The sequence below is a fragment of the Oncorhynchus kisutch genome, linkage group LG28 (assembly GCF_002021735.2).
Source record: "Oncorhynchus kisutch isolate 150728-3 linkage group LG28, Okis_V2, whole genome shotgun sequence".
Taxonomy (NCBI): domain Eukaryota; kingdom Metazoa; phylum Chordata; class Actinopteri; order Salmoniformes; family Salmonidae; genus Oncorhynchus; species Oncorhynchus kisutch.
Window position 1 is genome coordinate 31,894,796 of NC_034201.2, and position 13,291 is coordinate 31,908,086.

At 43.1% G+C, this 13,291-nt stretch overlaps 1 protein-coding gene across 6 annotated transcripts in view; it reads right to left on the reverse strand.

Annotated features, from left to right (window-relative positions):
• Positions 1-13,291, reverse strand: part of mark4a (MAP/microtubule affinity-regulating kinase 4a) — a 59,130-nt gene that overhangs the window by 19,994 nt on the left and 25,845 nt on the right. For 4 of the 6 annotated variants that reach the window (XM_031807565.1, XM_031807563.1, XM_031807567.1 and 1 more), the window contains exons 8-14: positions 12,306-12,542; positions 11,761-11,880; positions 11,067-11,166; positions 10,691-10,800; positions 10,183-10,372; positions 5,359-5,585; positions 3,385-3,488 (exon numbers count right to left, since the gene is read on the reverse strand). In XM_031807565.1, coding sequence (XP_031663425.1) covers positions 3,385-3,488; positions 5,359-5,585; positions 10,183-10,372; positions 10,691-10,800; positions 11,067-11,166; positions 11,761-11,880; positions 12,306-12,542 — 1,088 coding nt within the window. The remainder of the gene's footprint in view (positions 1-3,384; positions 3,489-5,358; positions 5,586-10,182; positions 10,373-10,690; positions 10,801-11,066; positions 11,167-11,760; positions 11,881-12,305; positions 12,543-13,291) is intronic. The other 2 variants (XM_031807564.1, XM_031807568.1) reach the window with 1 other exon arrangement.

The following is a 13,291-nucleotide window of genomic DNA, read 5'->3' on the forward strand; positions in this document are numbered from 1 at the left end:
GTATCCAAATCCATATGATGTAGTGATCACAACATAACAACCATATCTAGGAAAACCAAAGTTCCAAAGGCTGGGCCTAATATAGTGTATAAGAGGTCATAAACTAAGCAAAAAAACAGCTTACAGACGGTAGGCAATTAAGGTCTTAGGACACTAAAGAGGCCTTTCTACTGACTCTGAAAAACACCAAAAGAAAGATGCCCAGGGACCCTGCTCATCTGCGTGAACGTGCCTTAGGCATGCTGCAAGGAGGCATGAGGACTGCAGATGTTTCTAGGGCAATAAATTGCAATGTCAGTACTGTGAGACGCCTAAGACAGCGCTAAAGGGAGACAGAAGGGACAGCTGAACGTCCTCACAGTGGCAGTAACAACACCTGCACAGGATCGGTACATCCAAACATCACACCTGCGGGACAGGTACAGGATGGCAACAACAACTGCCCGAGTTACACTAGGAATGCACAATCCCTCCATTTTTTTTTTATTTGACCTTAATTTAACTAGGCAAGTCAGTTAAGAACAAATTCTTATTTTCAATGATGGCCTAGGAACAGTGGGTTAACTGCCTGTTCAGGGGCAGAACGACAGATTTGCACCTTGTCAGCTCGGGGATTTGAACTTGCAACCTTTCGGTTACTAGTACAACACTAGGCTACCCTGCCTCCCATCAGTGCTCAGACTGTCAGGCTGAGAGCAATAGGCTGAGAGGGGCTGGACTGAGGGCTTGTAGGCCTGTTAATATATTATAATTAAGTCTATGATGTGATATTTGATAAAGCAGTCTGACTGAGCGGTGGCAGGCAGCAGCAGGCTCGTAAGCATTCATTCAAACAGCACTTTCCTGCATTTGCCAGCAGCTCTTCGCTGTGCTTTAAGCATTGCGCTGTTTATAACTTCAAGCCTATCAACTCTCGAGATTAGGCTGGCAATACTATAGTGCCTATAAGAACATCCAATAGTCAAAGGTATATGAAATACAAATGGTATAGAGAGAAATAGTCCTATAATAACTACAACCTAAATCTTCTTAACTGGGAATATTGAAGACTCATGTTAAAAGGAACCACCAGTTTTCATATGTTCTCATGTTCTGAGCAAGGAACTTAAACGTTAGCTTTTTACATGGCACATATTGCACTTTTACTTTCTTCTCCAACACTGTGTTTTTGCATTATTTAAACTAAATTGGACATGTTTCATTATTTATTTGAGACTAAATTGATTTTACACACACACACACACACACACACACACACACACACACACACACACACACACACACACACACACACACACACGTACATACAGTGGGGAGAACAAGTATTTGATACACTGCTGATTTTGCAGGTTTTCCTACATACAAAGCATGTAGAGGTCTGTAATTTTTTATCATAGGTACACTTCAACTGTGGGAGATGGAATCTAAAACAAAAATCCAGAAAATCACATTGTATGATTTTTAAGTAATTAATTTGCATTTTATTGCATGACACAAGTATTTGATCACCTACCAACCAGTAAGAATTCCGGCTCTCACAGACCTGTTAGTTTTTCTTTAAGAAGCCCTTCTGTTCTCCACTCATTACCTGTATTAACTGCACCTGTATGAACTTGTTACCTGTATAAAAGACACCTGTCCACACATTCAATCAAACAGACTCCAACCTCTCCACAATGTCCAAGACCAGCGGCATCAGGGATAAAATTGTAGACCTGCGCAAGGCTGGGATGGGCTACAGGACAATAGGCAAGCAGCTTGGTGAGAAGGCAACAACTGTTGGCGCAATTATTAGAACATGGAAGAAGTTCAAGATTACGGTCAATCAACCTCGGTCTGGGGCTCCATGCAAGATCTCACCTCGTGGGGAATCAATGATCATGAGGAAGGTGAGGGATCAGCCCAGAACTACACGGCAGGACCTGGTCAATGACCTGAAGAGAGCTGGGACCACAGTCTCAAAGAAAACCATTAGTAACACACTACGCCGTCATGGATTAAAATCGTGCAGCGCACGCAAGGTCCCCCTGCTCAAGCCAGTGCATGTCCAGGCTCGTCTGAAGTTTGCCAATGACCATCTGGATGATCCAGAGGAGGAATGGGAGAAGGTCATGTGGTCTGATGAGACAAAAATAGAGCTTTTTGGTCTAAATTCCACCTGCCGTGTTTGGAGGAAGAAGAAGGATGAGTACAACCCCAAGAACACCATACCAACCGTGAAGCATGGAGGCGGAAACATTATTCTTTGGGGATGCTTTCTGCAAAGGGGACAGGACGACTGCACCGTATTGAGAGGAGGATGGATGGGGCCATGTATCGCGAGATCTTGGCCAACAACCTCCTTCCCTCAGTAACAGCATTGAAGATCCGTCGTGGCTGGGTCTTCCAGCATGACAACGACCCGAAACACACAGCCAGGGCAACTAAGGAGTGGCTCAGTAAGAAGCATCTCAAGGTCCTGGAGTGGCCTAGCCAGTCTCCAGACCTGAACCCAATAGAAAATATTTGGAGGGAGCTGAAAGTCCGTATTTCCCAGCGACAGCCCCGAAACCTGAAGGATCTGGACACGGTCTGTATGGAGGAGTGGGCCAAAATCCCTGCTGCAGTATGTGCAAACCTGGACAAGAACTACAGGAAACGTATGATCTCTGTAATTGCAAACAAAGGTTTCTGTACCAAATATTAAGTTCTGCTTTTCTGCTGTATCAAATACTTATGTCATGCAATAAAATGCAAATTAATTACTTAAAAATCATACAATGTGATTTTCAGGATTTTTTTTTAGATTCCGTCTCTCACAGTTGAAGTGTGATAAAAATTAAAGACATCTACATGCTTTTTAAGAGGAAAACCTTCAAAATCGGCAGTGTATCAAATACTTGTTCTCCCCACTGTATGTGGTAGTGGTGGAGTAGGGGCCTGAGGGCACACAATGTGTTGTGAAATCTGTGAATGTATTGTAATGTTTTAAAATGGTATAAACTGCCTTAATTTGGCTGGAGCCCAAGAAGAGTAGCTGCTGCTTTGGCAGCATCTAATGCGGATCCATAATGAATACAAATAGAAATGCAAAGCAAAGGGTGGATACTTGAAGAATCTAAAATCTAAAATATATTTAGATTTGAATGAGTAGGTATGTCCAAACTTTTGACTGGTACTTTACATAGAAAATATATATTTGGTTGTAAAAACTAAAACTTCTCCTTTAAAAGCAGAAGTCAAATTTCGACCTTGTGTTCAATTCACCAATAAATTGATCTTAATCTTAATCTCTTAATCTTAATCATCATCAGGGGACAAGTGGGGATATATTTGGGAGTCTCTCTCTCTCTCTCTCCCTCTCTCGCTCTCGCTCTCCTTCACTTGTCCCTTCATGTCCTTCACCTGTTCTCCTTGCCATTCTGCAGCAGTGAGTGTCTGTCGGTGCTGGAGCGGTCCGTGCAGACATATGTGTTCCGCCGGGTCATGGCACTTCCCGGGATGTTGTTCTGGGAAAGTAAGAGGGCAAATGATCATATCAGACGTTACCATAGATATCAGTTGTCACATCATACTACCAAAGAGGAGTATGATGGTGGTTGTCTTGAAACATGTGGGGACTACAACCTGGGACAGGGACATTCTTGCAAAAATTATTATTCTATTTTATCTCATTGAGTTTTATTTTATATATATTTAGTATTTTTATTACCCTTCTTTACCCATTGACTTTCTATATTGTTGTTGTACTGTTGAGAGATGAGCCTGCAAGAGAGCATTTCATTGCACTGTGTACTCCATGTACATCATGTGTATATGACAAATAAACAAACTTGAACAATCAGAGTCCCGCAGTATTATTGGTTGTTTAACTGCAAGCATTTGAGTAAATGCGTGCAATACAATAACTGCATGCAATACAATATTTCTAAGCGCATCCGATGCGGAGTAGGCTACTACATGGGCCAGCTCTACGGGGTGGCAAAGCCGGAAAAATAATTTGGTGCCCATACAATTTTGTTACCCCATAAACATAACAAATTGGTTGGTTTTGCCAGTGTAGCGCTGCCGGGCTTGCCAGAGGCTATATGCCGGGTCAGCGCTCAAGATCTGAGGAGGGGGGATGTAATAATGTAACATGTGGTAGTTCAAATCCAATGCATTCTGATTGGGCACCTAGCCATGCAATTTCATAAGGTATGCCTTCATTACCTTGTTTAGGAATGTCATTGCATCCCAACCAGGGCGGGGTCAAATTGACTGTTTTTTTCTCACACAGAGGGAAAAAAAGTTCACTTTTGCAGACAGCTACAGCTAATACTAGTCTAGCTAGTATTTCCTAGTTTTGTTAAGTTTTGGTAGCGACAAGCTGGATAATTATAGCTGGCTATTGGCTGGGCACTGCCAAGAGCAAAACACTGAGGACCACCATGTCGAGAGCGATCCCTAGCTCACTGAACAGCCTGCTGGCCCGACCACGGAGGTTGAGGAGCCTAGCATCAAATGGAATATTCGCCCATCCCCTACGCTGCCTGCTGACCAACAAGATCGAGGCGAGCCAGAGCCTAGCACCAACAGCACGAGATTAACATCACAACAAGCACCTGCACCTCCGTTACTCTGGCCACAAGCAACTGACGACCTGTTGGATTTATCCAAAATTTAACCAGTGGAAGCAGAGTTTATTGCGGATTGCATATTTCTGCAAAGTGAAATCTCAACCAGAGCCAGCAACAACAAATGGACCCCACTCAGTGTTCTTCAAAGATTCTTAATGCCATTGCTTGCTTATGCGGGTGTAATTGCTATTGATATACACTACCGTTCAAATGTTTGGGGTCACTTAGAAATGTCCTTGTTTTTGAAAGAAAAGCACATTTTCTGTCCATTAAAATAACATCAAATTGATCAGAAATACAGTGTAGACATTGTTAATGTTGTAAATTACTATTGTAGCTGGAAACGGCAGATTTTTTATGGAATATCTACATAGGCGTACAGAGGCCCATTATCAGCAACCATCACTCCTGTGTTCCAATGGCACGTTGTGTTAGCTAATCCAAGTTTATCATTTTAAAAGGCTAGTTGATCATTAGAAAACCCTTTTGCAATTATGTTAACACAGCTGAAAACTGTTGTCCTGATTAAAGAAACAATAAAACTGGCCTTCTGTAGACGAGTTGTGTTCCAAAATGGTACCCTATTTCCTGTGTAGTAGTGCACTACTTAGGGAATAGGAAGCCATTTAAAACGCATATCTTTCCCAGGGCGCGTCCGAAATGGTATTGTAATCTGTATAGTAATGCACTACTTATGGAATAAGGTGCCATTTCAAATGCAGCCCTATAACCCCCCCACCACCCAACCCACCCATCCTACCTCACTGTTTCTCACCGTGGTGGCAGTCATCTCCTTTCGGCGGTCCGGGATCTCTGACTTGTTGGGGTTATTGGCACTGCTGACCATGGGACTGGAGGGTGGCAGCGAGCGACTGCCCATCACGCTGCAGCTGGCCTTACGCGGGGGCATGCGCCCCTCCCGCAGCTCCCGGTCACCTGTGCTGGTGGGGCTTCTCTTGGGGTGCATGACCGGCATGGAGGGCCCGCCTGAGGAGGGAACACACATGTTAACACTGGCAGACAGACAGATACACACACATGCACACACTCACAGACACTTAGTCAGTGGACAGGACAGGAGCTGAGGATATGGGTAGGATGACCACATGTCCCGGATTGTGCAGGACAGTCCCACATTTTGTCCCGTAACCAAACAAAACAGTCCCGCATTTTAGAAATTCAAACACCACATTTTTTTTGTCCCATATGTAAGTCAGACATTTCTTTTCTCATTCATGCTCTGAATATAAGGTAGAACAGTTAAATGCTTGCTTACTTTCTTACTTACAAGCCCCTAACCAACAATGCAATTTTAAGAAAAATAAGTATTAAGTCAAAAATAGATAAGCCAAAAATAAAAAATAATTAAAGAGTAGCAGTAAAATAACAGTAGCGAGGCTATATACAGGGGGTACCAGTAAAAAGTCAATGTGCGGGGGCACAGGTTAGTCGAGGTAATTGAGGTAATAGGTTAACAGGTTAATTGAGGTAATATGGTTGAAGTCGGAAGTTTACATACACCTTAGCCAAATACATTTAAACTCAGTTTTTCACAATTCCTGACATTTAATCCTAGTAAAAATTCCCTGTCTTAGGTCAGTTAGGATCCCCACTTTATTTTAAGAATGTGATATGTCAGAATAATAGTAGAGATAATGATTTATTTCAGCTTTTATTTCTTTCATCACATTCCCAGTGGGTCAGAAGTTGACATTCACTCAATTAGTATTTGGTAGCGTTGCTTTTAAATTGTTTTACTTGGGTCAAACCTTTTGGGTAGCCTTCCACAAGCTTCCCACAATATGTTGGGTGAATTTTGGCCCATTCCTCCGGACAGAGCTGGTATAACCGAGTCATGTTTGTAGGCCTCCTTGCTCGCACACGCTTTTTCAGTTCTGCCCACACATTTTCTATAGGTTTGAGGTCAGGGCTTTGTGATGGCCACTCCAATACCTTGACTTTGGAAGTATGCTTGGGTCCATTTGGAAGACCCATTTGCGACCAAGCTTTAACTTCCTGACTGATGTCTTGAGATGTTGCTTCAATATATCCACATAATTTCACCTCCTCATGATGCCATCTATTTTGTGAAGTGCACCAGTCCCTCCTGCAGCAAAGTACCCCCACAACATGATGCTGCCACCCCCGTGCTTCACGGTTGGGATGGTGTTCTTCGGCTTGCAAGCCTCCCCTTTTTCCTCCAAACAGAACGATGGTCATTATGGCCAAACAGTTCTATTTTTGTTTCATCAGACCAGAGGACATTTCTCCAAAAAGTATGATCTTTGTCCCCATGTGCAGTTGTAAACCGTAGTCTGGCTTTTTTATGTCAGTTTTGGAGCAGTGGCTTCTTCCTTGCTGAGCAGCCTTTCAGTTCATGTCGATATAGGACTCGTTTTACTGTGGATATAGATACTTTTGTACCTGTTTCCTCCAGCATCTTCACAAGGTCCTTTGCTGTTGTTCCTGGATTGATTTTCACTTTTCGCACACAAAATCTGTTCATCTCTAGAAGACAGAACTCCTTCCTGAGCGGTATGACGGCTGAGTGGGCCCATGGTGTTTATACTTGTGTGCTATTGTTTGTACAGATGAACGTGGTACCGTCAGGCATTTGGAAATTGCTCCCAAGGATGAACCAGACTTGTGGAGGTCTACAATTTCTTTCTTGGCTGAGTTCTTTTGATTTTCCCATGATGTCAAGCAAAGAGGCACTGAGTTTGAAGGTAGGCCTTGAAATACATCCACAGGTACACCTCCAATTGACTAAAATGATGTCAATTAGCCTATCAGAAGCTTAACCTTGTTTTCTGTAATTTTCAAAGCTGTTTAAAGGCACTGTCAACTTAGTGTGTGTAAACCTCTGACCCACTGGAATTGTGATAAGTGAAATAATCTGTCTGTAAACAATTGTTGGAAAAATTACTTGTGTCATGCACGAAGTAGATGTCCTAATCGACTTGCAAAAACTATAGTTTGTTAACAAGAAATTTGTGTAGTGGTTGTAAAATGAGTTTTAATGACTCCAACCTAAGTGTATGTACATTTCTGACTTCAACTGTATGTACATGTAGGTACACTATGACTATGCATAGATAATAAACAGAGAGTTGCAGCAGCGTAACAGAGGGGGTGGGGGGACAATGCAAATAGTCTGGGTAGCCTTTTGATTAGGGTGGCAGGTAGCCTAGTGGTTAGAGTTTTGGCCTACTAACCGAAAGGTTTTAAGATCCAATCCCCGAGCTGACAAGTCATTCTGCCCCTGAACAAGGCAGTTATTGAAAATAAGAATTTGTTCTTAACTAACTTGCCTAGTTAAATAAAAAAATATCAGTTCAAGGGTCTTATGGCTTGGGGGTAGAAGTTAAGAATTCTTTTGGATCTAGACTTGGTGCTCCGGTACCGCTTCCCGTGCGGCAGCAGAGAGAACAGTCTATGACTAGGGTGGCTGGAGTCTTTAACAATTTTTAGGGCCTTCCTCTGACACTGCCTGGTATAGAGGTCCTGGATGGCAGGAAGCTTGGCCCCAGTGATGTAATGGGCCATATGCACTACCCTCTGTAGGGCCTTGAGGTCAGAGGCTGATTAGTTGCCATACCAGATAGTGATGCAACCAGTTAGGATGCTCTCGATGGTGCAGCTGTACAACTTTTTGAGGATCTGAGGATCCATGCCAAATCTTTTCAGATTTTCCCTCTTCACGACTGTCTTGGTGTGCTTGGACCATATAGGGGCTAACATGGTCCAGTTTGATGAAGTGCTACAAATGTAAGTAAATAGCCGTATTAGACTGAAGGATAAGGTCATTTTGTCAAACGTGTGAGAGTCTCCACGCCATCGGCTCCTTACAAGGCACCATGACCTACGTCCCCAATATCTCTGTCTCTTCTTCATGTGAATGACGGGGATGTGGGCCTTGTCGGGTGTCTGAAGTAAATCCTACGCGTCCGACTCGTTAAAGAAAAAATACTTGTCCAGTTCAAGGTGAGTCATCGCTGTCCTGATATCCAGAAGCTCTTTTCGGTCATAAAAGACGGTGGCAGAAACATTATGTACAAAATAAGTTACAAATAACGCAAAACACACACAATAGCACAATTGGTTAGGACGCCGTAAATCGGCAGCCATCTCCACCGACGCCATTATTCAATATTCTTATGATACATATATTTTAAGCTCAATGTGACTGCAATTCCAACCTGTCTCTTGTAGTCACGAAATCATGTTGAGCTTAAAATATATGTATCATAAGAATGTGGTACTGGTGATGTTAAACACTTCTCCAATCGTTGTTGAGATCTAATATTCTGCGCAGCGCAAAACAAGATTTCAACCAATCACATTTCTCAAATTCTTTCAACAAAATTCCAGCTAATCTTGGAGAGGACAGTTAGGCCTAACTACTTACAAAAGTGTGATTCTGTCTAAGTAAATAGCCGTATTAGACTGAAAGATAAGGTCATTTCGTCAAACGTGTGAGGCACTCCATACTCATTAGCTGTTCATTCAACATATTTACTAATTCACTCAACCACATTTTAAAAGTCTCCCTTCGTAACTGATTAACATTCCCAGAGACTAACCAGAAATGTTTCCTTGGCCACATATTCCCAGATTTTCATAAAAAAAGCCACATTTGGTTTCTCATTTCTGCATCACCAAATTTTGAGTGCTGCAAAAGAATAGGGTACAGTAGGTGCGCTTCAATTAACTCAATTAACAGCGGGAGCAGGAGTGTAGTGCAGCTGCAGCGCACCTGAGCGACCACTCTGCCACTTCTCACAATGGTGATAGTTTAGTAAAGTTAGATCAAAGCTCAATATGATGTCTTGGAAGATCACATAATGATGAATTGGTATTCTACATAACAGAACCAAATATAAATGAATACTATAACGTTGCTCTTACACCAAAAACAACACCTCATTCTTATGAGATTTTATGATTGGATAGCAGAATAGTCAATAAAAAAATCGTATGCGGCGTGTGTCACTAGACAAACAGTCTAGTGACACAGCGTGTGTCACTAGACAAAATGTGCTTTGATTGAAACTAAATACAGGAAGTCTACATAGTTTAACACCATCTGCTCTAATATGCTCACGGTAATTCAAGAAGAACTAAATGCATATTCCCATTAAACTGATTGACATCAAATAATTGGCATGCAGATGCCGTTTGGACATTTGACCGTATAACGTGAAGAATTATCATTCACGATTGACAGTGATGATGGCCTATTTTGAAATGAGGTATGCCTAACTTGGTGTTTGAGGGTATTAAAAATATAACATTTTCTTGTTACAATATGTGGTCAGATGTTGCAATTGGAGGATGCATTTTATACAATGATATTCAATAGGCTATCTGTTGGTAGAAACTTTGAGAAATGATGATGTTATTTACATTTGTATTGCGCTCCGGCACCTAAACAATGTCCGCTACACCATTAGCGGAATTCGGATTTCTGTGTTTGTGAGGGGGGTATATGAGATGGGGAGGGAAGGTACAGTATAATCTACAGTAGAAAGTAAACAAGAGGGTACAGTAGCAGGTGCAGCGGAATGCACAGTTGAACACTCACAGAAGTCACTGTGCCGCCGCTGCCTGTGATAGGTGGAAGCGCTACGCTGGGTCTTGCTGTGTGAGGAGGATGAAGAGGAGGAAGAGGAGCCTGCAGTGGCCAAGGAGTGCTTGTTGGTCCCGTTGGTGATGGGGCTGGGCCGGACCCGTGCCAGGGACAGGGTACTGGCCGAACGAGACTCGCCACCATCCTGTTACCAAGACAACCACAGCACGGGTGTTAACTAGCTGCATGGACTAAATGTGGAGCCACCGAGAGCACTGTGGCTTTCCGTGTACCGATATGTTGTTTTACATTCACATAATACGCCTATATAAATATCAAAATACCTCTTTTGTTTGTCTACATAATTCTTAATCAAATAAGCATTTTAGTATGTTCTTACAAAAATACATATTCTTACCTAAATCCAGTATACATACTGATTACTAGGGCTGCAGTGTTTTTCTGTGTAATAGCACATTGATATCTTGTGCTGCACTCTGGAGGCCAGGCCCAGACTGCTCACCTCATTCTTGAGGCCCAGCAATAGGTAGGTAGCGGTGACCTCGTTGTACTTCTGGTTGAGCAGAGCGTCCTTGATCTCCTCGGGAGTAAAGCCCATCCCCACCATCACCTCTGAAGACCACAAATAAGGGGAGATGGGGAAAAAGAAGGTGGCCATTTTGGAAATCATTTTAAGTTCAAGTTCATTTTAAGCTAACATTTCATGAACAGATATTAACTGAAAGAATACTGTATCTGAAATGTGTTTCATAAGAATGTCAAAAGTCATGAAGTGACCTGGCTAAATAAGCCACCAGAGCCAAAGTGGAAGAGTACACATTGCCTTTGGTGCAGAAATGGTGGATAGCAAGGCATTGGCCTGGACATAGCTGGCTCACCTATGCGAGCGGCATCACTGTAGTCCTCAACAGGCTCTATATGGGGCTTCAAGGAATCCTCATCATACCCTGCATTTATCCACTTGTCCTTCATGACTTGCTGTGGAGATCACAACAAGATTCCATGTTAGAGAGTAGCTAAAGTTGGTGTGTGTGTGTGTGTGTGTATGTGTGTGTGTGTGTGTGTGTGTTATGGTGGTTTGTAAGGCCGGTGGCGATACCAGTATCGTAATACTCGTTAGTATCGTGGCAAGGAAACAAAACACGAAGTGGATTGAACTTCTTAAGGAAAACCACCCAAATGTTGGAAAGAATGTTGTCTTCCAGAGACATATGTATTTATTTTCCAAGCTACAGCACACAATATTTAACATACAGGAGGTTTTTAAAGGACCAAAGTGTATTGGTCTGCTTTGTGTAAATAATGTTGCGATACTGGTATGGTCCTGGCCTAGTGGTTTGGAGCGTTATTACATGTTGGGGTATTAGTGTGTGACATGTTATACCCTTTTTACACTACTGAGCCAAACCGAACCGAGCCAAGCTGTACTGGGCTGGCATAGTTACACATCCATTATAATTGCTAAAACTATGCAAGAAAGGACAATGTGAAAAGACAATATCCAAGCCAGCACAATATGGTTTGGGTTGGTCCTATAGTGGGAATCAGGCATGTGTGGTTGGTTCTCCTCACATCTAAGGTGCAGCGCTTGGTGGGATTGAGCACCAGGAACCGGCGTAGGATCCCCTCGCAGTCGGTGGACATGTAGAAGGGCACGCGATACTTCCCTCTCAGGACGCGCTCACGCAGCTCCTGTGGGCAGTGACAAACACACACACACATACACACACGTTTTTAAACACTCACCGAACACACACACCAAACGCGGATTGTCAACCACAGACCAAAAACACATCGTCAAGCACACACCAAACTTGATGTCAAGCACAAGAAAACAGAAATAGTCAAACACACATCAAACAACAGGCCAACCCCGACACACACCAACACAGACATACAGTACAGTAGAAATAAGACACCAATTGTACACTCAATACACTCTGCACTCACTACAACACTATTTCCTATGAAGCGTTCGGATTAGCAGCCACATAGGTCGAAGGGCAGCGAGCTGCTGACCAGAATGTACAGTTTGATTCCCAGACTACAGACATCCACCTCTAACCCCCCCCCCCCTCACCCAACGCCTCACTGCCTCACCTCCCCCCCACACACACCTTGAGGTTCTGCCCATCGAAGGGCAGCGACCCTGACACCAGCGTGTATAGTATGACTCCCAGGCTCCAGACGTCCACCTCGGGCCCGTCGTACTTCTTCCCCTGAAACAGTTCCGGGGCAGCGTAGGGCGGGGAGCCACAGAACGTGTCCAGCTTGTTGCCCAGCGTGAACTCATTACTGAAGCCGAAGTCGGCGATCTTGATGTTGGCGTTGGCGTCCAGCAGGAGGTTCTCAGCCTGGAGAAGGGATGGAGGAAAGAGAGGGCGGAGAGAGAGTAGAGGGAAAGAAGGATGGAGGGGTAGAGGGTTACATGGAGCAGATGGACGGAGGGATAGAGGGGGAGGGATGGAGGGATGGAGGTGGGGAGATGGAGAAGGAGAGCCGTCATCCAGGATTTATATAGATAGAGTAGTCCGGAAAGACTGGGAGAAGAAGTGACTCACACTGCGTCTGTCTGTGCTTATGTTTAGGGACATAATATCCAATAATAATCAGAAGACGTATCTATTTCCTCTACCCATTCCACATCTATAAATACATGTACTGTGCATCCATAAATGTTCACATCTATAAAATAGGAGGATGACTGACTGCAAGGTCACAATTTTTATGTTTAGGATTATAATGACGATTACAATCACAAATCATTTACACAGAACAAAAATATGAACGCAACATGCAAAGTGTTGGTCCCATGTTTCATGAACTGAAATAAAAGATCCCAGAAATGTTCCATACACACGAAAAGCTTATTTCTCTCAAATTTTGTGCACAAATTTGTTTTCATCCCTTTTAGTGAGCATTTCTTATTTGCCAAGATAATCCATCCACCTAAAATGTGAAGTTTTGTCACACAACACAATGCCACAGGTGTCTCAGGTTTTGAGGGAATGTGCAATTGGCATGCTGACTGCAAGAATGTCCACCAGAGTTGTTGCCAGATATTTCATGTTCATTTCCCAACCATAAAAGTTGTTTTAAAGAA